The sequence below is a fragment of the Accipiter gentilis genome, chromosome 26, assembly GCF_929443795.1.
Source record: "Accipiter gentilis chromosome 26, bAccGen1.1, whole genome shotgun sequence".
NCBI lineage: Eukaryota > Metazoa > Chordata > Aves > Accipitriformes > Accipitridae > Astur > Astur gentilis.
In genome coordinates, this window is record NC_064905.1 from 1,185,173 (window position 1) to 1,207,276 (window position 22,104).

The following is a 22,104-nucleotide window of genomic DNA, read 5'->3' on the forward strand; positions in this document are numbered from 1 at the left end:
AAACAGAACAAAGGAACCAGGAAGGGGAAGAAAAAACTACTTATTATGTGGTATGACCTAAATGCCAGATGTTTCGCCTTGATTGTTAGGATGTTCTTTTTTTAATACATATGCCAATCAAGTTAATGATCAGGGAAGAAGACAAGAGAAGCAATCTCAACAGAGGCAAAAGCAAAGTTTCAGCTGCCAAGACAGAAAAAGAAATCAGAATGTCTGAGTGGTGTCCACCAGAGATTACCAGATGAACTAGCATGTAGAACTAAAGCCCAACAGCAAGGTGTTTTAATAGGCTGGTACACCATGACTGGAACATAGCAAAGACAACATCAACGTTCAGAGAGAAATAAAACACAGAAGCAACAAAAGACCTCTTATTCGGCTCCCATTTATGAATCCCCAAATGCAAAGTATACAATGAGATTTTGAATACAAGAATAATTTTAATTACGTGGGTAAATTTCAACATGGCTTTACCAAACTTCCAAAATAAATGGGGGCAATGGAGGAGGAAAGAGATGAGATCACATCAGTTAATCCCTGATCAGCTGAGTACAAGAAAGGCTGATGCAGTCCCCATGGAAGTTGGGCAAGGTCTGGTACAGTCAGAAAACACCGCTACCACTGTATGTGGCACAGGTGAAATCTCACTGAAAAAAAACCCCAACCAAGGGCTGGTGAATTATATTTAAGAAAAGATGCAGAAAAAGCCACCAGGCTGAGCAAAGCATCTCCAGGGAGAGAAGGTAACAGAGCTTGATTTACATGGCCTAAGGAGAGGAAGATTTCTCTTAACACTTCCCAAATGTTTATCTGGGAAAGGGGAAGAATCCATATCAAGGGATAACAGTTACCGTTTAAAGAGCTGCACTAGCACAAGGAGAAGTAAACTATCAGACACAAGGAATTTTAGCCTGGATATTGGAAGACTATTTCTAGCTATCCTAGGAGTAAGATGTTGGAACAGTCTTTCAGACGAGACAGCAAGTAAAGACCCCAAGTTGTCTGGAAATGGGAATTCACCAAGCTGGAGCTGGAAGGTATCCACAGGGGTTGTATGATGAAATAGAAGTATTCTTAAACAGGAATTTGTTTGCAATGAGGCCCTGGGGACTGTGTTAGTACAGCAGAACAAAACCATTCCTTGGGGCCACCACACTCATCTGAGAAAGCCACAAAGGAAATTGCTTTCTTACTTGTTCTGTAATTTGGCCTCTGGGTTTTTTCCCTTCCTTTGAAATAAAGGCTAACTAAGCACAGGGACAGAAGTAACATATGCTACAGCTGAGTCACTCACTCGCCTGGTTCATGTGTCCTGCTAACACACCCAGGAGTTCAACTGTTGCCAGATTTGGGATCAGAAGGAAGTTCTTCCCCTCCACCGGGCGGCAAGCACTGTGGGATGGAGCAAGAAGCTGTCCTCCTCCACAGTGCAAAGCAGGCCAGATAGCTGGGGCACCTGGGGGATGTATTGCAAAGTTCCCTGATACACCAGCACCCTGTGCCACAACCATCATCTGCACTCTCAAGCTCTTTTTCACACTGATAAGAACATGCTGAGGATAAGATTAGTGGATCCTCCTGAGCTTTCTACAGCCGCACAGGGTAACACAGCCTTTAGTCCTACATTTTTATGGTGCTACATCCCCACAAGCACTGCCCAGCCTACAGTGTCACTCTGCAGCATCCCTGTCAACAGCCAAACTCACACACTGGTAGAACTCCCTGTAGCGGCCCCTGGTCATGGCCGGGTTGTCCCGCCTGTAGACCTTAGCAATGTGGTAGCGCTTAATGTTGGTGATCTTGTTCATCGCCAAATAGCGAGCAAAGGGCACCTGAGACAGTAGGGTTAAGGATTGGAATGGGGAGGGATCACCCCACCAAGTTATCAGTCACAGGCAGTGCTGGGTCCTCACTATCTCCCCAACACCCAGCACGCTGTGGTGCACACCCGTGGGGCAAAGCAACTGCTAAGAGATGGTTGGACTTGCCACAGCTCCCCAAGGTCTCCACAACTGTCCAAGACACGGCCTACACATGCAGCTGTTAAGCATTCCTGCAGGCATCTTCCAGCAACACCTTAGGTTGGATCTCAGTCTCATACAGGCTGTGTACTGCAGCAGCCTAGTCCGAGTACCCTGCTGTAGGAGAAACCCTACTCAATACAGATCTTCCTTACCTCCACGTACAAGAGTTACTTTGCCAAACAGAAGCAACATACAGTAAAAAACTAAGCAAGGGTTCTGAACCACAGTGTCTGCTCACGGTCTCCCTGTCGGTACAGGATCAGAGCCAAAAGACTGTCTGCCTCCCTCCTCCCTTGCCCTATGGACAGCACTGGCCCAAAAGGAGGGCTGCAAAGGTGGCAAGACCCCTCAGCACTGGCTGTGGCAGGATACAGTCAGGTCGTAGCGCAGGGACAGCAGCTCTCCTCCTTGATCTTTCAGATCGTAGATAAGCTTTGAGTCTTCACCGTATTTCCCTGTCAGCGTCTCCTACAATAAAAGGACACACAAACAAACAGCATCTTCAGTGACAGGGGATCAGGCCTAGAGCACACAGAAAACAAGGAGATAAAGGGAGGACACCTAGGATATGGAAGAAGAAAACTCAGCCTTCAACATATGGCATGCTTTCAACTGCAGGATCCTCATCAGCTCAGCCAACTTGCTGTGTCCTCACCCACCTTCAGCTCAAACACTGGAGTATCAATGACTTCTGCTCCATGGCGCTTGAAGCAGGTGATGATTGCATTGAAGACTCTCTCACGAATGGCCATTTGCTTGGGGCTGTAGTCCCGTGTGCCCTGGGGTGAGATAAGGAAAAGAAGTGCAAAGGACACATTGGGTTAGAGGCATGCCGTGGAGACAGACGTGAGAGGCAACGTGAAGAAGCTATCATAGTGTTAACAAAACCAGAGAGATCAGGTCCAGACACCAGATATCGGGAGAGGTCGTAAAAAGCAGCACCAAAAACCACTCAAACACATCAGGACACAGCTCAGACTTGATCTGCCATGGTCTGCAGAGCTATAGCTAAGTCAGGAGTTTCACAATGCAAGAAACACAGGAGCTTACACAGATCCAACAGTCACAGAGTTCAGTGCTTTCAAGCATGACAGTGCAGCTGGGATCTGTCCACAGCTCTGATTCAGATACATTAGCCAGACCCCGGCACAAGAAGCCACCCTGAGAGGTGGAATCAGGGGACAAGCATGCTTTGAAGCTGTGGAAAAACCAGCAGCTCTACAATTTCCAAACACACATATGGAGGAAACATCTTTGAAAAGTGCAATACCTGTGAAGTGCCCATCTACTGTTCACTGGGATGTGCTCCCTTTTAATTTCTTTGCTGTTAAGAGTCATTGAATTATTTCCATGACCACCTTTAGTCTCTCAGCAATACATAAATCACTGTTAATTAACTAGACCTCCCACTTTCATTTTCTATGGATTGGCAGTTAGGCAGGAGGAAGCAGAGAGCAGGCACTTCTTAACACCCCACCTGCAGGTCACACAGCAAAAAGCAGCTTTCAGCAGTACACTGACGTGGCTCAGACAGGCTGGAAATCCAAGCAGTGCTCCTCTGGCACTGAAAGCGCTGCAAAATCCTCTCTCCACATTTTTAAACAGTGAAATACTCTTCCACTTTCCAGGTCTCATAGCACAATTACATTTACCAAAACATACGATAAAGGAAACGGACAAGGGAAACAGTTTTGATACATTTCCTAAGTCAGTGGCATTAGCATAACCTATTTGTGAGCAACATTCATAACCGTCTCCACATCACAGCATGGAAGCACAGCTGGTCTCTGGTCAGCTGCTGGTGATGAAACATTCAGGTTACAAAAAATTTCAGCATAAATTGCATTATGGACACTATTCTCAGGGGCCTGGAGACTGCAAACCTAACCCTGAAGGAAGGGTCCTTCTGCAGGAGGACACAGAAATGTCAGCAGCTGGCCGGACCTGCTCAGTAAACAGGACTACCCATCCTCACAGACTCAGACAAGATCAAAAACCACAAGATCTTTCTTGCTCCCCGCACTTCAACATGTGCTGAACATTCCTGGCAAACACTGACAGGCATCTGGGTTTCTTTGGCTGGCTTAAGCTTTGCAATTCCCCCACAGTGACCCTCACACCAGCAGAGCTTCACTTCACAGCACTCCGTGCTCACCCAGCCTACCAGCAGCTTCATCCACTCTGTCCAGGTTAACAGAGAACAGGACCAGCTTGAGGATCCTTGATCCGTGAGAGCCAATGTCTGCAGGTACTAGTGGGGTCAGTGCTATAAGAGCTGAAGAGTCCCAACCCTAAACTTATTGGGGCAATGCAAGTCATGACCTTACTTCAGATAGTGCAATCCAAGCAGATATGAGACCTCTCATACTGGGCAGCTACTATAAAACTCGACCAAAAGGGAATTTGAATTTAATTTCCTGACCACACCAGCTAGTGGTTGGCTTGTCACAGAAGCACCAGAAAGGCTTTAAGTTAGTAGGGTATTTGGGTCAGATACTGTCAGGGACGTTTTCACCCCTCTCTCCCCTGCTGCTAAAAGTGAAAAGGGAAACAAAAATGAGAAAAAAGACAGGCAAGTCTGTCCTGAGATTTTGCACACACAGGTGTGTGCTGCTGTGCACGCACATGGGAGTAGGTCCTGCATACAGAGGCGTGCAAGTGTGTGTGAACCGGGGTAGTTACCTTCGGGGTCTTGAGAACAAACTTGTGTTTCCCCTCATCTCCCCCCAGCTGTGCCTTCATCTCCAGCAGTTTTGCCACCTCCTTTGCAATCTGGTGAGGGAACAAGGAAGGAGCTGGGAATAAGCCTACCTGCCAGGCCCAGCCCACAGGCCTTTCCCAATACCTTCAGCCTCAGCATTCCCAGTGAAGCCAGATTCCCCAACCACAGTACATCCACTATTCGCAGGCTTGCACAACGACCAGAGGAGCACTCCCTGCTCCTCTCCAGTACTCCCCACTTCTGCCACAAGCACCCCCACCATTCTCTGACTCCCACAGCCTCCATTACCCTTGACATCTGCCTCCCCAGTCCACACACCGCCTGTCCTACCAGCCTCCGCACCACCCCCAGGCCCAGCACCACCAGCTCCTGCTATGTGCATCCCAGCATCAGCAGTCTCCAGCATCCTCCTCCAGATCCTAGCACCTCTAAGCATCCTTCTCTCCAATCTAACACCAGTATCACCAGTTCCCACTCCCAGTCCCCCCTTCACCCTCCCCCCAGGCACCTCAGCCCCTCCAGTCTCCAGCCAGCCCAGTACTCCCATCCTCCCCAACACCTCTCTTCCCAGTGCCACCACCCCTAGCCCAGCAATACCTACACCAGTATTCCCAGTTCCCCCCAGCATCCTGCCCCTAAGCCCAGCAACCCCAATCACACGCCAGTCACCTCAGCAGCCCTCTCTCCAGCCCAGCACCAGTACCCCCAGTTCCCCCCTGAGCCCCTCTTCCCCATCCCAACACCCCCAGTGTCCCAGTCCCCTCTCCTCAGGCCAGATCCCCTCCTCCCAGTCACATCAGTCTCCCAGCACCCCGCTCCCAGTCATACTGGTCCTCCCCCAGCCCCCCATTCCCAGCAAAACCTGAGCCTCTCTCTCCCCCCCCACCAACCCCTTCCCAGCCCCGCGGGCGAACGCTGGGCCCAGCCACACCTCGTCAGGATCGGCCTTATCCTGCTTGAGCCGCCGAACCGCCTCCGCCTGCGCCCGCACCGCCGCCTCCTCCGCCGCCATTACCGGCCCGCGCCTGCGCACTGCCGCCGCCCCGGCGATGCGCCTGCGCACTACCGCCGCCCGCGGGTTGTCGTAACAGCGGGGGCGCGCCTGCGCACTGCCTCGTTCGCGCACGGCCGCCCCTCAGCCGGGCGCAGCGGCGACCGCGGGGAGAGGCGGCGGCGTCGCGGAGCTCCAATAAATGCGCGAGGGTGGGTGTCTGCGTTTCGTTTTGGTTTTTTAATACATGAAAATACACAGCTCCTTCACGCTCGCCCCAGCCGGAGCCTGCCCGCGCAGCTGCACCAGCTCCCCGTGGTGTCCCTCCCCGAGGGGAGGCCCACACTCCCCTCAGCCCGCCTGGCCCCACACCCGCCCGCAGAGCCTGGCTGCAGGCTGCGGATGGCCCTTGCAGTCCTCAGAGGGGTGGGGATGGCCTTCCACTGCCACCTTCTCTCTACATTCTGAGCCTGCAGACGCCCAACGCCCCACAGATTTCCCAAACCCAACTCCAGAGCTCAGCCTGATCCCGCTTGAGCTGCACGACGTCCATCTTCGCCCGTGCCACCACCACAACCACCTACAGTGGATGGAAATGGCTGTACAGTTACAGGTACTGCAATATTAGGAACCCACAAGCTTGACCTGTCCTTCAGAGCAGTTAACCAGAAGGTTAACCTGGTGACTGCACCATCCATAACTTTTAAAACATGCTTGCTCCTTTCCAAGCAGATACCCCATGTTGATACTGCCTTAGCCCAGGCAGATAAGCTTCAGGCCAGTAGATGGTGACCAGACTTCAGTGGGAAGTGAATGGCTAAGGGTGCTGGAGGGTTCCAGTTGTACAGCAGTTCAGTCAAGCACCTGGCCAGAAGTCCTAGGGCTCCAGCCGCCTTCTGATCTCATCAACAAGCTTTTCTCGTGGGATATCAACCTACGAAGCAAACGGAAAGGAGGGAGGTAGCAGCACTGGAACTCTGAGCAGAGCATGGTTTGATCTGGCCCTAAGGAGTTGCTGTGGATATCAACACAGTTTGTGACTGGTTTTCTGGAGCAGTCATTCGACAGATCTCTGCTACAGCTCCTCAAATGAACAACATCACTGAAGGAAAACCCAGAGCCTTTCAGTAACCTCTAGATTTTGGAAGCACTTTTGAAACCTGGTGTAAAAAGGCATTCTCACCTCCTCTCTTGTTGCGACGTCTCGTAGCTTGACAACTCCATCTGTCAGCTCTTGCTCTCCTATAATGGCAGCAAGGGGGATCCCCGTGTCCTCACAATACTGCAGCTGCTTCAGCAGTTTAGGGTCCTTCTTGTACAGCATCTCTGCCTAGGAGGGAGTGGAAAAGGTGAATCATTATTGCAGAATTTGCTCTGATGGATCTTGGAGCAAAAGAGCCAGCACCAAAACCCCACAGAAAACTCTGCCTCATTATTCCTGCAGCGAGCAGTTGCCTTTAGTGCTCTCAGCTGTTCTCCTTCCCTGCCTGCTAGATCTCAGATAGGCCCACATCTCGAAGAGACACACAACTAATGGAGTTGGTCCCTCACCCATACCAGTGCTGAGCTCAAGTCCTTACTTTACCTTGATCCCTGCGTCCCACAGCTCAGAGATGAGTTTCAGTCTCGCAGCAAGTAAGTGTTTCTGAGGTGTAGCCACCAGCACTTGTGTCTCAGTTGTTCGAACCTTCTCCCCAGAAGCCTGCAGGGACAAGGCACTGGTGGGAGTGACTGGCTCTGGGGGAATCCGCAGCTCACAACAGAAGCTCAGCTCAGCTCATCTTCAGACCTTAACTTAGTTCCCCAAAACAAGTACACTTAAAAGCTAACCATCACCATTCAGTGAATGTTACTGAGCAAGGCTAACCTTCCAGAAGCAAAAAGAGTGCACAGATAAGACAACCTGAGCACATTTAATGAGTCCCCCAGAGAATCTGCATTGTGACACACTACTTAATGGTGTGCTGCTGTTCCTGTGAGACCTTGGCCTGCTTTCCTCCCTCCCTCCTGGATGGGACCTGGACAGCTTTCCAATGTCGCCCTTGATTCTTCAGGTACAAACACATTGCCTTAGCCTCACTTGCTATGAATCACAAGCTCAGAACTAAACGCAGAGTGATGAATTTCCTCAAAGGCTTTCTCAGGGTGCTCTTCACAGTGTGAGTGCCACAGCTGTTACTGAACTCATCACATCACGATCCCCAGGACAGAAAACTTCACAGGCAAGAAATGAGAACAAAGTGACTGGGGCACAAAGTTCAGAGCCAGGACCAGAGCTCAGGGCCTGTCTCCAATGCTTCCTTGGCATCTGCTACAAAATGCTGCTCTCAGCTGCCCACACCTGCATCCTGACGGGCTGCAGAACAGGGCTGTCTTCTGTGCATGGACATTTAGGCATGGGAGGAGCTGCCACCCTCTCCCCCCAAATTCTTTCCCCTCAAATACTGTGGAGCTGTAGAGCTCTGTAATAAACCATAGCAGCCAGCTTCCTAGAGCCCTCCCCCCTGCACCACCACCTGCAGTACCTACCTTCACTCTCTGCTCTAGGATGGAGAAGATCCGCTCAATCCCAATGCTGACTCCCACGCAGGGCACCTTCCGTCCCTTGGGATCAAACATCCCCACCAGCCCGTCATAGCGACCGCCTCCAGCCACGCTCCCAACACTGACTGGCTCCTCCACATGGTCATTCTCTGTCTGCAGCAGGACAGCCTCAAAGATCACCCCCGTGTAATAGTCCAGACCCCGTGCCAGGCTCAGGTCGAAAGAGATCTGTAGGACACAAGGGAAGGCCCGTCACTGGGTGCACTTGACGGCCCAGGCTGCCCAGGAACGAGGGCAGCACCTGCTCCCGCCTCTGCACCTCCTCACCTTCCCCGTGATGCCAAACAGGGTCAGGTACTCAAACAGCAGCTTCATGTCCCCCAGCCCCTCCTTCGCCAGCTTGTTCTGGGACAGCTTTGGGTCCTGGAGAAGCTGCTCGATCAGGTCCAGGCCACCTGTGGGAACGAGCCATTCCTCACATCTGCCAGCGCAGCAATACCAGCAACGATGGGCCTGGCCAGCCACGTATGTGCCCTGCACCCCTCCGTTGCTGGCCCTCTCTGCCTGGCCTGGAAGAACGAGAACAAGGGCTTGACCCCACAGTGCTCACCGTGAAGCTGGACATATTCCCCAATGTGATCCGCAGCCTCGGGAGAGAGCCCCTTCTCTCCTACCATCTCGCTCCTCACTTCTTCCCACGGTATCTGCAAGGGGAGAGAACATCCGTTGCTGCAGGACGTTCTCATCACCCACTGTCTCCACCAGCCCATGTATTCGCAACGCATGTGGGAAGACAGCATCTAGCAATGTCACTAATGATCTGTCTCTCTCTCACAGGAATTGTTAACAGAAACCACTGGAAATGCCAGGCTTTATTCTTAACCACACCCAAGAGCTTCCCAAATCCTTTACAAACACCAATGGCTTCGCTGCAATGAACCTTTTTTGTGATGAGAGCAGCCATGACACTGCCCAGCCTGAGACACCCACTCCCTGAGACTTGAAGCAGTCTCCCCACCAGCACAATGCTTACCTTGTCCAGCTTGTCCACAGTAGAGCACATAGTTATGAACTTGCTCTCTGGGATGCCGCAGACGGCAAACACGCCATTCAAAATCCGTCTGTCATTGACCTGGGGGTGGGAGAGGCATGCTTAGCTCAGGGGAGATCCCCTGCCACCATTTCTTCTTGCCCCAGAGGTGCGGGAAGCTGCAGCTGTTGGCGTTTCCTTGTGCCTTTTCACCAGCACCTCAATCCCACAAGAAGGGAAGGCACAGAGGTATGAAAACCACACAGCTCTGATCTCACCTTAATGATGAAGTCCCCAAGCTGCAGGTCACTCAGGATCTCATGCACGATCTTCAGGCACTCAGCATCAGGAATCATCGGGTCGAACTGGCCAGCGATGTCAAAATCCTGGGGACAGAAGAAGCAGCAGATACTCCTGGCACAGCTGAGGTGCTTCGGCTCTGCCAGACATGCCACACAGCCCCGCAGCAGCTGAAGGCAATCCAGCTGGTAAAACCTGCGGTGGCTGCCGCAACACTCACGCACTGGTAGAACTCCCTGTAGCGGCCCCTGGTCGTGGCCGGGTTGTCCCGCCTGTAGACCTTAGCAACATGGTAGCGCTTCATGTTGGTGATCTTGTTCATCGCCAAATAGCGAGCAAAGGGCACCTGGGGGGCCGAGGAGTTAAGGACAGGAACATGGAGATCCCCTGAGCTGCAGAAAAGCGCCCTGGCCCCCCATTTGCTTTGCTAGCTGCTCCCTGATCTCTAGGGAGATCATCAGCCCAGACTGACGAGGAGTATGATGAACCATGCTGAGCTCCTTCAACACCAGGACAACTCCATCTCCTTCTTCCGAACCACAGTACGTCAATATCTCACAAACACAGACCTTTGCTAGGTCATTTCATCCTTTTATGGTGCAGTCAGAAAGAATTCAACATATGGCACAGACATATAGACATTAAAGTGGAGAGGTTTTTGGTGAGACGTGGAGGCCTGGGATGGATGCCTGCTTTGTACCCACAGCAAACACCACTGCTCTTTCAGAACAACTACTGAGGCACTGGAAAGGTGGAATGGACAGTACAGGAAAGCATGGAGGTGGGGACTGTAACTGGGAGAAGGTGAAACCAGTACGGTGGAGCATTCTAGTGCACGTCTACAGCCCACGGAAAAAAGAGCTGCTTTGCTTCAGATCCTGGACTGGCTGTGGGGTGTTTTGAGGTGAGGTCATGCCAACAACAGCCAGACCAGCTGGGGTGTCCACTGCTGGGCAGGATGGGGGTTTCCTGTCACCCCGCTGGGACCCACGGGCAGGGCAAGGCAGGGCAAGGGCAACCCAACAAGGTGGAGGTGGCAGCAACCTCGGTGTTGCCACCATCCCCTCCGCGCGTGCCGCAGGGCGGCAGGGGTGAGCACAGGATACAGTCAGGTCGTAGCGCAGGGCCAGCAGCTCCCCTCCCTGGTCCTGCAGCTCATAGATGAGCTTCGTGTCCTCCCCGTACTTCCCCATTAGCGTCTCCTGGGGAGAAGCAAGGGGGCTGGAGGGGCAGCTCTGGGGCACAGGCCCCCCCCTCCCCCCGGGACAGGGGACAGAGCAGGAAGCCCAGACCCCCCTCTGAGCCCCATAAGTCAGGCCGGGGGGGGGGGTGGGGGGGTGGAAGTGACATGACACACACATCTCTCCAGCCCCATCTGACCTGGGGCAGAAAAGTGGGGCCCTGCCGTCCCCCCCTCAACAAGAACCCAAGAGGGAAGGTCACGGCCGCCCCCCACCATGCCCCACACGGAGGGGGGGATCACCTCAGCCCCGGAGAAAGGGGGTGCTCCCCAGTACCGCAGGAGGAGGGACTCCCGGGGGAGCTGAAGGGGGGCCCCACAGCCCCGGCGGGAGTCACCCCCCCCACCAAGGGGACCCCCCGGCGCCGCCTCACCCGCAGCTCCAGCACGGGGGTGTCGATGGCGGCTGCCCCGTGCCTCTTGAAACAGGTCACCACGGCGGCGAGGAGCCGGTCACGGAGGGCTACGTGGGCGGGGGGGTGGTCGCGGGTGCCCTGGCCCGGGACGGAGAGCGGCCGTTAGCGGCGAGGACCAGGCGAGGCAGGGGAACAACGCCCGGTAACCGCTGGCGCGGCCCCCGCTCCCCCCGTTACCTTGGGCGTCTTCAGAGCCGGGCTCCGCCCGCCACCGGCTGAGCCCGCAGCCGCCCGCACCTGCCGAGCCAGGAGGCCGCGGTCACCGACCGGCCCCGGCGGCCGGGACCGGGAGAGGCTTACTCGGCCCCCAGAGGGGCGCGGGGGCCCGAAGCGGGGACCTGCGGGCAGCAGGCGCCCGGCGGCGGCGAGCGGACCCAGCCGCAGCATGGCCAGTCCCGGGGAACCCGGAAGCGGCCGAACTCCACGTGACTACCCGGCGCCGCTGCCTCGCGGCGCTCTAGGCCACAGCGGCGGGCACTCGTTGGTGCTCCGGCGGACTGCCTCGCTTTACGGCCCGGGCGCCACCGCACGACAGTTTCCGTTCCCTCGTCGCTCGTACCCTCAACATGGCGTCGGGCAGCGGGGTAGGTGTTGGCGGCGGCGGCGGGGCCGAGCCCGTCGCTTTCTCTTTTCCTCGGTAGGCCCTGGGCCGTGCCGGGGGCAGGGCGGCGGCGGCTGGGGCCGTTCTGGAGGAGCAGGCGGTGAGAAGGGTCGCACCGCTCGGCCGGGCCGCGCTCGGGGCCTGCTGCCAGGCCGCGGGGTGAGGGACCCCTCCGGGGGAGACGTGGCGGGGCCGGGGATGCCCGGGTGAGCAGGGGCCCCCAGGGGAGGCCCCATCCCTGCTTTTCATACCGCTGTGCCCTCTGGGTGTGGGCGGTGGGAGATTTGCAGCCCTCCTGAGAGGCCCTGATGCCTTCCGGGCTAGAAGGGGGGTGGACCCCACCGCGATCTTCCCTTCCTAGGGCCAGGCCACCACCGTGCGAGCCCCTGTTTCAGCCAGGCGGCGTAAGGAGATCCGAACCTGCCCCAACCCCCCGGGGTGGGGATGCCCACCCGCCTTCAGCCCCCCGGGGCGGACCAGCCCATCCCAGGGGCCTCCTGGGGCTGGGCAATGGTGCACGCAGGCAGCCCCCTCCTTCCGTTCCCCTTCTTGTCCTGCACCGTTGCTTCTCAGCTCCTCTGGAAAAGGTTTGCTTGTTCGCCCGCTGTCTCTCGCGCTGTCCTGCTGAAGTTGCTGCTTGCTGCCATCTGCCCTGGATGGTGAAACCGCCCTTTCCGTGACTGTCATTCTGGAATCTCTGATGGCTCCTGTGTAACTTGATTATTTTATTGGTGTTGCTTGGTTTGTGTAGTGTAGCAGTGAGGTCTTTCTGCCTTTGTGGATCATACAGGATTTGGCGTTGGGAATGCTGAGATCGGATGAGTAAGGTGGATGCCATTGGTGTAGACTGACTGGAGAGCCAGGCTGGTTTAAACACGACCAGTAATACCCCAGACAGCTGTCAGCACCACAGGGACTGTGTTTTTCTGCTTTCTTGGCTGATTTTTCCTTCACTTGAAGCCATTTGTTGAGATGTGAGCGGTGCTGAGAGGTCAAGAGCAGGATGTCTGCCCGGGACTGAGGTGGGGCCTGTGGTTTATTCTCAGCTGCTGGCAGTTGTGTTCCTGTTAGATTGAGCCAGACTTGAGCCTCCTGTGTTATTTTACAGGCTTTGAAGCTGATACTGGCCAGATCGTTCAGCATCCACCTCCAGAGGGAACAGGAGGCTGTGGGACACTTCTGGTTTTTAATTGTTTTTACTTATTTGGGAAATACTCTCTGTTGCCCAAAGAAGTTCTTAGATAAAAATTTTAGGGCTTGCAGCCACCCTCGCCTCCACAAGCTAGTTAAGAAAAGTTCATTTGGATAATGTCTAGCCAAGATCTTGTTACACAGTTGGGTTTAATTTCTTGCCCTGTGCCTCGATAAGGGAGATTGGTAAAAGCTGCAAAAGACTCTTTCCCTTTTATTACAACAGGAGAATGAAGCAGCAAGCAAATTGCCTCCTCCCTGGGCTCCCACCAGCTATGATTTGTGATAATGCGCTGGTATGCAGGAGAGTCTAGATTCTGGAAAATACCCCCAAACATTAATTTACAGTCCGTGATATTTTCTTTTCTTTTGCTCAGGGTGGTTAATAAAACCTGTTATGACATGCTTAAAGTGCTTAAGAAGCTCTGGGAATAAATGAGAATTTTTCTATGCCTCCCTAAGGCATTTTCATTCCTATCAGTAGTTGTTCGTTCCATTTGAAGGATTGCCAGAGGAGAAAACGTTAAATGACTATGCTGCTGCTATAGCTCCAAATGGGATTTATTTCCTTTGGATTGTGATTGGATTCTTGATTTGGCTGAACAGAGAAGGCGGTGGAGGCGGGGGGGGTGTCCGTCTTTCCTGGAGGTGTTTTAAAATACATACATCCTTTTTTTAATATGAAACCGAGAGCCTCTCACTGCCATGCTGAGTGAAAGGCAGCTTTCTAACCAAACTAGAGTTACCTCTCTAGAAAAAAAAAAAGTGACTGAGTTATAAGCCATGACGGTTACCAGGTGCAGGGGCCTTAACTGCACATGAGGCAGGCACTGCGAAGAGGCTGTCCTGGTTTGGTGAGAGTAGACTTGAATGGAAATGGGATTCTTGCCCAGTCAGTTCTACCCTCAGCGTTGGTGACTAGGTAAAAATCCCCCCTAAAAAGAATAGGTTTTGTATTCTTCAGTGCTGGCTTCACCTGAATTCAGCTTCTCTTCCTGCAACTTATCCTGTTGCTGCCAGTGTAGAGCACTCTGGGGAGCTGACAAAGGGCCAGTCTGCCTCAGAGGGGTTTTTTCCCTTCCCTGTGAAGCTGCAGGAGTGGGATATCTTATCCTGCATTTTGTACAGGTGCTTCCCTGGTGTCTCCACACCCTGCCTTGACAGATGGGCATTTCAGAGCTTTTTCTGGTTTGCTTCTATGCGTGTCTCACTTGAAAAACTCATACTGGTTCCTATGATTTCATAGCAAACTCAGCACCTTGATTCCTGTAATGCATAGACATACTGCTGATCTCTTTGAGAGCAAGTATACGCAGCCTTCTGTACTCCTGCATTTTAACCAAACTCTTTATAGCTCATGTTGTGTTTCACAGCTTCCTCACCTGATCTTTGCAACTTGGGTTTAATTGACTTTTGGAAGAAGTATGTGTAATCTGCTAACGACTGTGCTGTGTTTGTCAGGTGACACTTCTGTGGTCTCAGATCAATGGGTTAAAATCCCGTTTGTGTCTGTTTTTCAAAGCGAAAGCCTGGGTGATCATCTCAGGAGCTATTAAGATAAACTCATTACTTTTCTTTCTGCTTTGAAATCCTTCTAGAAGAAGTAGATGTAGGCATGCTGAGTGTTATTCTCTTAAGCTATATCCTTAGTTCCTAGATATGAAAACAGAGGGCATGGGGATATAACGCAGTGCCCCTAATTTACTATTGTGGCCTCACAGGCCAAGTGATTCCACCTCTTTCCCCAGTCTCCCCTCAGAGCTAGTCAAATATATAGCTAGTATAATAAACGTTAATACACTTTGTTTCCTTCTCAGACTAAGAACTTGGACTTCCGCCGAAAGTGGGACAAAGATGAATATGAGAAACTTGCAGAGAAGCGGCTCACAGAAGAGAGAGAAAAGAAAGATGGTGCGTAGTGTACTGACTCCAGGCAAGCTTTGCTCATTTGGCAGTGAGTCACCCAAACCCTTTGAGTTTAAGAGGGAGAGAGCAGCTAGAAGTGAAATCCCAGAGGGAAATAAGAGCAATTCGAGGCTGGCTTGTTCCGATCCCTTTTCCTGTGCTTCCCACCGAATATATTTTTTTGACAAAAGTAATTACTGAGAACCTTTGCCTCTGCCTGCCTGTTCTTTGGGGAGGGAGAGGAACAATCAGCCCTTGGACACAAGGAGGTCTCAGAGTATGACCCAAGTCAGAGCTGGAGATACCTCACAGATCTACCTGGTTCTAATAGGAACTGGAAATAATGAGGAGGAAATTATATCCTTTACTGATTTTTTAAAAAAAGGTGCAATTTCTGCATGAATCAGGTAGTTCCCAGGTTCCTGGCAGGCCCCTCTTCATCACAGGCAATGTGAAATCCAGGATGTCAAGCTTGAGCTTTTCTGATAAACACTTCGGGTTTTTTGCATATGTTCCAGGCAAACCAGCTCAGCCTGTCAAAAGGGAACTTCTGCGGCACCGAGACTACAAAGTGGACCTGGAATCAAAGCTGGGGAAAACCATTGTCATCACCAAAACTACCCCTCAGTCAGAGATGGGAGGGTAGGTCATGGTCTTTTTGTTTGGAGTCTCAGAGTTGTGCTGGTGAGACCAGGGGCTGTGATATGGCAGCGAGCCCTTACGGTGCACCAGGTGGTGATTTCCTCCTGTGTTTTGAGCCTGGTGCAATGGTGCTGCACAGTACTGCACCAAAACTGGCTCTTCTGGGGTAACGCATGGAAGAGATGCAGCAGGCTGAGCCCCTTCCGACACTGTTACTTGACATCAGTGTTGCTTTGCCCACCTGTAGAAACAACTGAGGCAGATCTCTGCTACCCACTTGGGTTTTGTTAGCCAGGAGGCCTGCTTGCAGTGAGACCCTGTTTGCTGTTGATTTGAGTTTCTATTTTGGATATCTGCACACTGGGAATGGGAGAAACATCCAAATACCTATCCTTAGGAATGGTATTTGGCCACTGCTTGTGTGGATCATGTTTGGCCGAAGGCTGAAAGATCCTTAGCTCATCCTAAGCTCTCGAGAGGTTGAAAAGAATATATTAAGTTTGTGCCATCGTAAGAGTAAGCCTGTTAGTGTCTCACTGTTGTAGCCTAATAGCCAGCAGTGCCAGTGAGATGCGCAGCCCTGAACAGTGTCCAGGGATGGAAGTGCAGGCTCTGGCTGGGTTTTTGCAACAGCTCTTAAGATGGGCAGAAAGCACTGCTGTATAAAGCAGGGAGTTGCTGCTGTGAGGTGATGGGGATGGGAGGACTTACCTTGCAGCCACGTCAGAGCCTTCAGCAGGCTGCAGTCCAGAAGCCTGAGCTGCGTGGCCAGTCCTGCCTTGGAGGAGGGCAGCCAAGTTCTGCGGTGTCACAGAGTCCATCCCACCCTGTTGTGGCTGGAAGGAGAAGATGCTGTGGCTGACATATTACAGATCAGCTCATAATTTGGTTTCTGTCATCTGTCAGAGTGGCAGCAGCATAAGGGTTGGTACCTCCAGTGTTAACTGGGGCAGCTCTGTCAATCTGGGGTATGCCCTTGCACATTTCTTTTCACTGGGGCTCTCTGTAATGGAAGTAGCTTGCCTCTTGCACTGGAGAAAGGACCTGTATCCCAAGTGACATGCAGATTTCACACTGTAGATTATCTCAAATAGTTGTTCTGTGAGATGAGGTTTGTCTCATGCTTTGTAGTTAATTTTTTCTCTCTCTCATGCCAGATATTACTGTAACGTATGCGACTGCGTGGTGAAAGATTCTATTAACTTCTTGGATCACATCAATGGCAAAAAACGTAAGGAAAACTTTTCTGCCTTGTTGGAGGGTTGGTTGAGTTGGAGGGCTGCTGCAAGGCTCTGGGCTGTTCCCTTCATACATCCCTTCATGCCTGAGGGCTGAACACTTACACATGGATCAAAGTGTGCTTTGGAGATCAGGATTGAGGCAGTGTTTGCTCATGAGAGCTGTGGAGCTGCTGTCTTTATCTCCTCGCACCTTCCAGGCTGCTGGACCATTTTCATGGAAAAAGCCCAGTAGAAATAGTGGGTTTTTTACTCAGGTTAGAGTATGTATTTTCTCTACTCACAGTGTCTGCACTGCGAGTAGCCTAGGCTCAGCAAATCCTGATGTCTGCTCTGAAAATCTGGAGAGAGGCTTTTTTACAGCACTGAAACTTTAAAGATATTCTTAGATAAGTAAAAGGTATGGGACTAGCCCATTTTTGGATCAGAAGCTTCTCTTTGTAGAAGTTGAGTATGAAGCTCAAAACTAGCTGGTCCCTGAGCTCCAGGGTATGGATCAGAGTTTAGAAGGGTGGAGGCTGTGGTTTGCTGAGGATGAGCAGAGGCAGGAGTGGGGCAGTTTGACCCCGGAGTTGGATCCAGCAGTGTGCTGGTGTTATTGTCCTGTACCTGTCTCTAGTTCTTCTCTCCATTGCTGTAATGATGCAGTTAACTTAGGCCAAGATGAAGACAAGAGAAAAGAATTCCCAGTTTATCAGTCTGTTCCCTTACTGTGTTTAACTTGAAAAAGAGGACTGTACCCTTGTTGAACTGACTTTCATTTCCTTACTGTGGGCATTGCTTGTCCTTAACATCTTCAGAGAGTGGGGAAAGTGGAGAAAGTAAGGGAGCAGCAGGACACACTGACACACTCTTGCCCTGTTGTTCTGCTCCTGAAGGTGATTTTGGCTCTGTGGAAGTCAACAAATGGCCCCTTTACAAAAAGGCAGTGGTGAATGTGATCCAGACCTGCACACTTGGCTGCTTGAACCTTTGAGAAATGGGGAGTTCAGAAGAGGACCTGAGGGCCAGTTTTCTGTAGCTAGGAGAAGAAAACCCAACGCATTAAAGCCCTGTGCTTTTATGTGAATGGGAGGAGGACACTGAAGTACCATGTTTGGCGTGTTGGGAGGTTACCAATAAGCCCATATAAGAGAATCTGGAATCAAAAATCCTGGCATGACTTTGTGTGTGGGCCTGAGATGAAGGGTTGAGCTGGGATTGGAAAGTGGCTGATGCATAGCTCTTTGCTACAATATGCTTTATAGAGTAAGTTTGGGAGCTTTCGATCTGGTCCATAAACCTGGCTGAAACCTCCTTGTTCTTGGCAGCCCTTTTGCTAGTTCCTGGTGTGTAGTTTGAGCTTCCTAGTGCTGCTGCATCCCTTGGACAAACCTATGCACAGCTGCTGGGGTCAACAGGCTGTTTGAATCCACCAGGCAATGCAGATTGGAGGCATTGCTGGGGGCAGCCCCTTCAACCTAAGCTCACTCACAAGCAGAAACTTGGGAATCTGCTCTAAACAGCCACTGAAACAGAGGCCTGGCTTAATATTTCTTGTCTCTGCTTTAGCTAGAAATGTCCTATGCAAGCATGAACTCTTACTGAGAGCCACTGATGTCTTGTTTAGCTTCTGCTGCAGCTGAGAGATGCCAGCTTGCCAGTTTTATTCTGGCCCCTTTTTCAACACTCCAAACTTTTTTCCCCACTGGTCCAAGATTAAATTTCCTGAAGTGTCAGAACACCAAGGTGATGGGGAGCATCCTAACAGGGAACCTTAAAAGAATAGACTGCGTCCTCCTTCTTGTTACAAGTAATGTACGGATTGTTGTAGTCACTGGCTGGTTTATGTCATGGTGTCTCCCTAAAGCCCATCACCTCTGACATAAGAAATCCCAGTCTTCTTAGGAATGTGGGACCAGATGAGGACAGAAAGTGCATTCTTCTCTGGGGGAGGAGGCACTGTCACACTCCCCAAGCTGTTTCGGGGTTACCTGGCATGTCTGTGGTGAGACGTGGTGTGGAGAGGAGTGCCTGAAGGCTGGGCTGTTCCAGGCTCTGCTGCTCGGGAACACGGGGGGATAGTGCTGCTCCCTGTGCTTTGAGTGGTGGGTGGCCTGCGAGTCGGGTTGGAGCACTGAGCCTTGAGGGCGTATGGCCTTGTTGCATGAGTGTAGTCTGGCCCTGGAAGCTGCTTTGAGGGGATGGATGACAGGTAGGAAGAGGCTGCTGTGCTGAGATATTTAAATTGGGATTGGGGACAGGGACTATGTGCAGACTGTCAAAGGCTATGAGTGTTGCTGAACATGGCTGATTCCACTCCTGTTTTGTAGACCAGAGAAACCTGGGCATGTCCATGCGGGTGGAGCGCTCCACACTGGACCAGGTGAAGAAACGCTTTGAGGTGAACAAGAAGAAGATGGAGGAGAAGCAAAAGGACTATGACTTTGAGGAGAGGATGAAGGAACTCCGCGAGGAGGTGAGTCTGGGCAACGGCTGATGAAGCAAAGCCCCCCAGAAACATGTTTTTGTGAGGAAATCAACCCTGGTTCCTAATCTTGTTCCACAGAAGCCTTGTTCTTGGTAGCATGGGCTTCTCGTCTGCTGCTATGAGTGGGTTTTTTTCTTTGCTGTTTGCTTTTTAAAAAGTTTTCTGCTGCTGTCCCTTTTCCCCTCTTCCTGTGTGAGGATAACTTCTGATGCTTCAGGTTTCCATTGAGAGCATCACAAGCCATGCACCCATTTTTTGTCTCCCATGAGTTGTGTTTGAAATTGTGTGCTCTGATAAGCAGATCTGTGTCTTTGTCCCTTATCTTCCATAGCTCTCAGGATTGCTGGGATCCTTCTCCATGTGTCATAGTTGTTTCTATGTGGCCTCCCTGAGTGTGGAAGGGCTTTGTGAGCAGTGTGCTATGGTGTGAAATGTGTGTGGAGGCAGTGAAAGACAGTAGGTTCATCTCAAACCTGGGCTTAGGTGTCAGCTCCCTGACACCGAGATTGAGTTTATTTGAAAACCTGTCAAGGTTCTGACAGTCAGAGGTTCTATGGATGCTTCTTCTCCATCAGCAGTCACATAACAACCAAATGTTAAAAATTGCTGCCCATTTAAGTCTCCCTGCCCAAGTCCTGAGCTTTGCTTCACCATAGGGGCGCTCTGTTGGGGTGCACACAGAGCAGCCCTGTGCTCTGCTCTTGAGCAGACTTTGGTGCTGCTGAGCCTGATCTGTTTGGGGGAGGTAGGAGACAGGTGCCCCAGCAGTGCAGGGAGTGCGGTGGGTTGAAAAGCTACTGCCAGTCAATGTATGGCAACAAAGAAATCAGCAGCAACTTCTGGTGTAGCTTTCTCCAGGGCATGGCTGTCTTCAGTAGCTGCAGCACAGTGGACGGTGATGGGAATGGCAGAAGCAGTTGCTAAGTTGGGAGCCGAAGCCATGCTTCTATGTCACCCGGTACAAGCCTGGCACTGTTCCAGGGCTTGTGATCCTTGCAGAGCAAAACACTTTGATTAGAGCAGTGCAAACTCTTTGATGCCAAAACCCCCCAAAGCTGCTCAGAGCTTCAGCTTCTGTTCCAGTGAGCAGCTGTCACTCTGCCAGGCTGAAAGCCAACAGGCAGCAACATTTGGCATCACAGTCACGGGAACAGGGCATCGTACGAAGGAAAGGCCTCCTGCTTTAAAAACAGCTCCTTCTTGCCTCAGTCTTCTAGATGAAATTTCGATGTTTATTCAGAAGAGAGAGTATCAGAACACTTCTTTTTGGCTGCATATTGTGTGTGTGACTCTGCTCTTGGGGTGGTATGTGGGGTGGTCTGGAAACAGTGGGAAACTTCCTCCTGGGAGACTGCAGGCCAGGGTTTCTGCCGGCTTTTTTATCTTCTCCGATGCAACTTGGGTGCTGTTGGTAGGACTTGGATTAACTGTGCAGTGCTTGGTGTCTCAAAAGCTTACTCAGCTCAGGAGATTCAAATTGCCTTGCTCCTCTGTTCCTTGCTGCAGGAGGAGAAGGCCAAAGCCTACAAGAAGGAGAAGCAGAGAGAGAAGAAAAGGCGGGCAGAGGAAGATTTGACATTTGAAGAGGATGATGAAATGGCAGCTGTGATGGGTTTCTCTGGTTTCGGCTCAACCAAAAAGAATCACTGAGCAGCTCTGGACTCTCCTCTTTCTTGAAACAGATTGTTTTTACCCAGGGGACTCTGGATAACTCTTAAAAGACTTGATTGAGGACTTGTATGTAAATCTCCCAGTAGAAGTTGGCTGGAGGAGTCAAAAAGCGATTCCATGCTCTACCTGTGCTGCAGAACAAGCTCCGCCTGTCATTAGCTTCCCATCTCCTTCTGTGTCCTAGATCTGGCTGCTCATCACTACTCTATGGCCTTGTATGTGCAGGGAAGTGTTCTACTGGGTATGTTTTTGTGTCAATAAAGTGCAGCAGTTCTGTACAGATGGCCTGGTTCAGGATTAATCTAGTTGTCAACCAGGCATCGTTGTTCTGGGCCCTAGTTGTTTTAATTGTCGACTGGGCTGTGTGTTTGAGACGCAGGGAGTGATTCAGTTTCTTTTTGCACCATGTAACTGAAGGAAATGTGCTGCCGCAAGCGGTCTTGAGTGGTACAACCTGCATCATTATGGCTTGTGCTGAGTAGAGATGGTGGCTGCATGGAGTCTGGGTTGCCAACACTTTTCCTGTGTATTTTATCTGCAAGGGATACTTCCCTGCTTTAATTTGTGTTTCATCCCATAACTTTGGTATCTTTAAGGCAGGGGAGAAATTCCTCCCCACAACTGATCTAGGATAGAGCAAATGAAAGAAAGGTGTGTGCAATTTGCCAGAAATAAATGGATCGTTTTAATGGGTCCTTTGGTGGGAGTTTGATACCTTCTTTGTTTCGAGAGCTTCTGCCTCCCACCGAGAAGAGCTGCTGATATCTCTCAAGCTGTGCAGAGCTGGTGGTGGCTTTCTGGGGACCTCAACAGAGGCCAAGGCAAGGCTTGTGCCCTTCTCTCTTGTGGCTCAGCTGCCCTATGCAGGCAGTTGCCATCACTATTGGCTTTTTAAAGTATTTCTGGAGATGGGTGTAAGAACATGAGAGGGGAAAGGGAAAGGGAGGACAGGACCGGGGACCTGCATTTCCATCAGGCAATGCAAGAGCAGGGTGGGTTGTGTTCCAGAATTTACCAGCCTTAGTATATTAAGGGCCATTTTTTTCCTGTCTGCTGGCTATCGGTGTCTTTTCACCTCTGCCTCCCCTAAATCCACTTCATTTCTGCTTTTATTTACTT

At 51.5% G+C, this 22,104-nt stretch overlaps 3 protein-coding genes across 8 annotated transcripts in view; 1 reads left to right on the forward strand and 2 right to left on the reverse strand.

Moving 5' to 3' along the window:
• The window catches only part of LOC126051056 (histidine--tRNA ligase, cytoplasmic), an 86,374-nt gene that overhangs the window by 9,490 nt on the left and 54,780 nt on the right, over positions 1-22,104 (reverse strand). Inside the window, exons 1-5 of one of the 3 annotated variants that reach the window (XM_049829755.1) lie at positions 5,678-5,773; positions 4,707-4,796; positions 2,684-2,803; positions 2,397-2,492; positions 1,707-1,832 (exon numbers count right to left, since the gene is read on the reverse strand). In XM_049829755.1, the coding sequence (XP_049685712.1) occupies positions 1,707-1,832; positions 2,397-2,492; positions 2,684-2,803; positions 4,707-4,796; positions 5,678-5,758 (513 nt within the window). In that variant the 5' untranslated portion in view covers positions 5,759-5,773. Of the gene's footprint in view, positions 1-1,706; positions 1,833-2,396; positions 2,493-2,683; positions 2,804-4,179; positions 4,524-4,706; positions 4,797-5,677; positions 5,774-22,104 lie in introns of those variants that run through there. The other 2 variants (XM_049829756.1, XM_049829757.1) reach the window with 2 other exon arrangements.
• On the reverse strand, positions 5,985-11,659 carry LOC126051055 (histidine--tRNA ligase, cytoplasmic-like). Of its 4 annotated transcripts, XM_049829751.1 has the most exons (12): positions 11,445-11,659; positions 11,226-11,345; positions 10,718-10,813; positions 9,832-9,957; positions 9,590-9,697; positions 9,315-9,413; positions 8,892-8,985; positions 8,609-8,736; positions 8,267-8,509; positions 7,323-7,439; positions 6,921-7,067; positions 5,985-6,671 (listed from the first exon to the last, which is right to left on the reverse strand). In XM_049829751.1, exons 1-12 carry the CDS (start codon positions 11,652-11,654, stop codon positions 6,615-6,617), a joined length of 1,545 nt encoding a protein of 514 aa, XP_049685708.1. In that variant the 5' UTR covers positions 11,655-11,659; the 3' UTR covers positions 5,985-6,614. The 4 variants fall into 4 exon arrangements, with proteins under 4 accessions (XP_049685708.1, XP_049685709.1, XP_049685710.1 ...); XM_049829752.1 differs by lacking the exon at positions 10,718-10,813; XM_049829753.1 differs by lacking the exon at positions 7,323-7,439.
• On the forward strand, positions 11,729-21,678 carry ZMAT2 (zinc finger matrin-type 2). Its single transcript, XM_049829758.1, has 6 exons — positions 11,729-11,851; positions 14,877-14,970; positions 15,483-15,606; positions 16,764-16,837; positions 19,157-19,302; positions 20,821-21,678. Exons 1-6 carry the CDS (start codon positions 11,834-11,836, stop codon positions 20,962-20,964), a joined length of 600 nt encoding a protein of 199 aa, XP_049685715.1. The 5' UTR covers positions 11,729-11,833; the 3' UTR covers positions 20,965-21,678.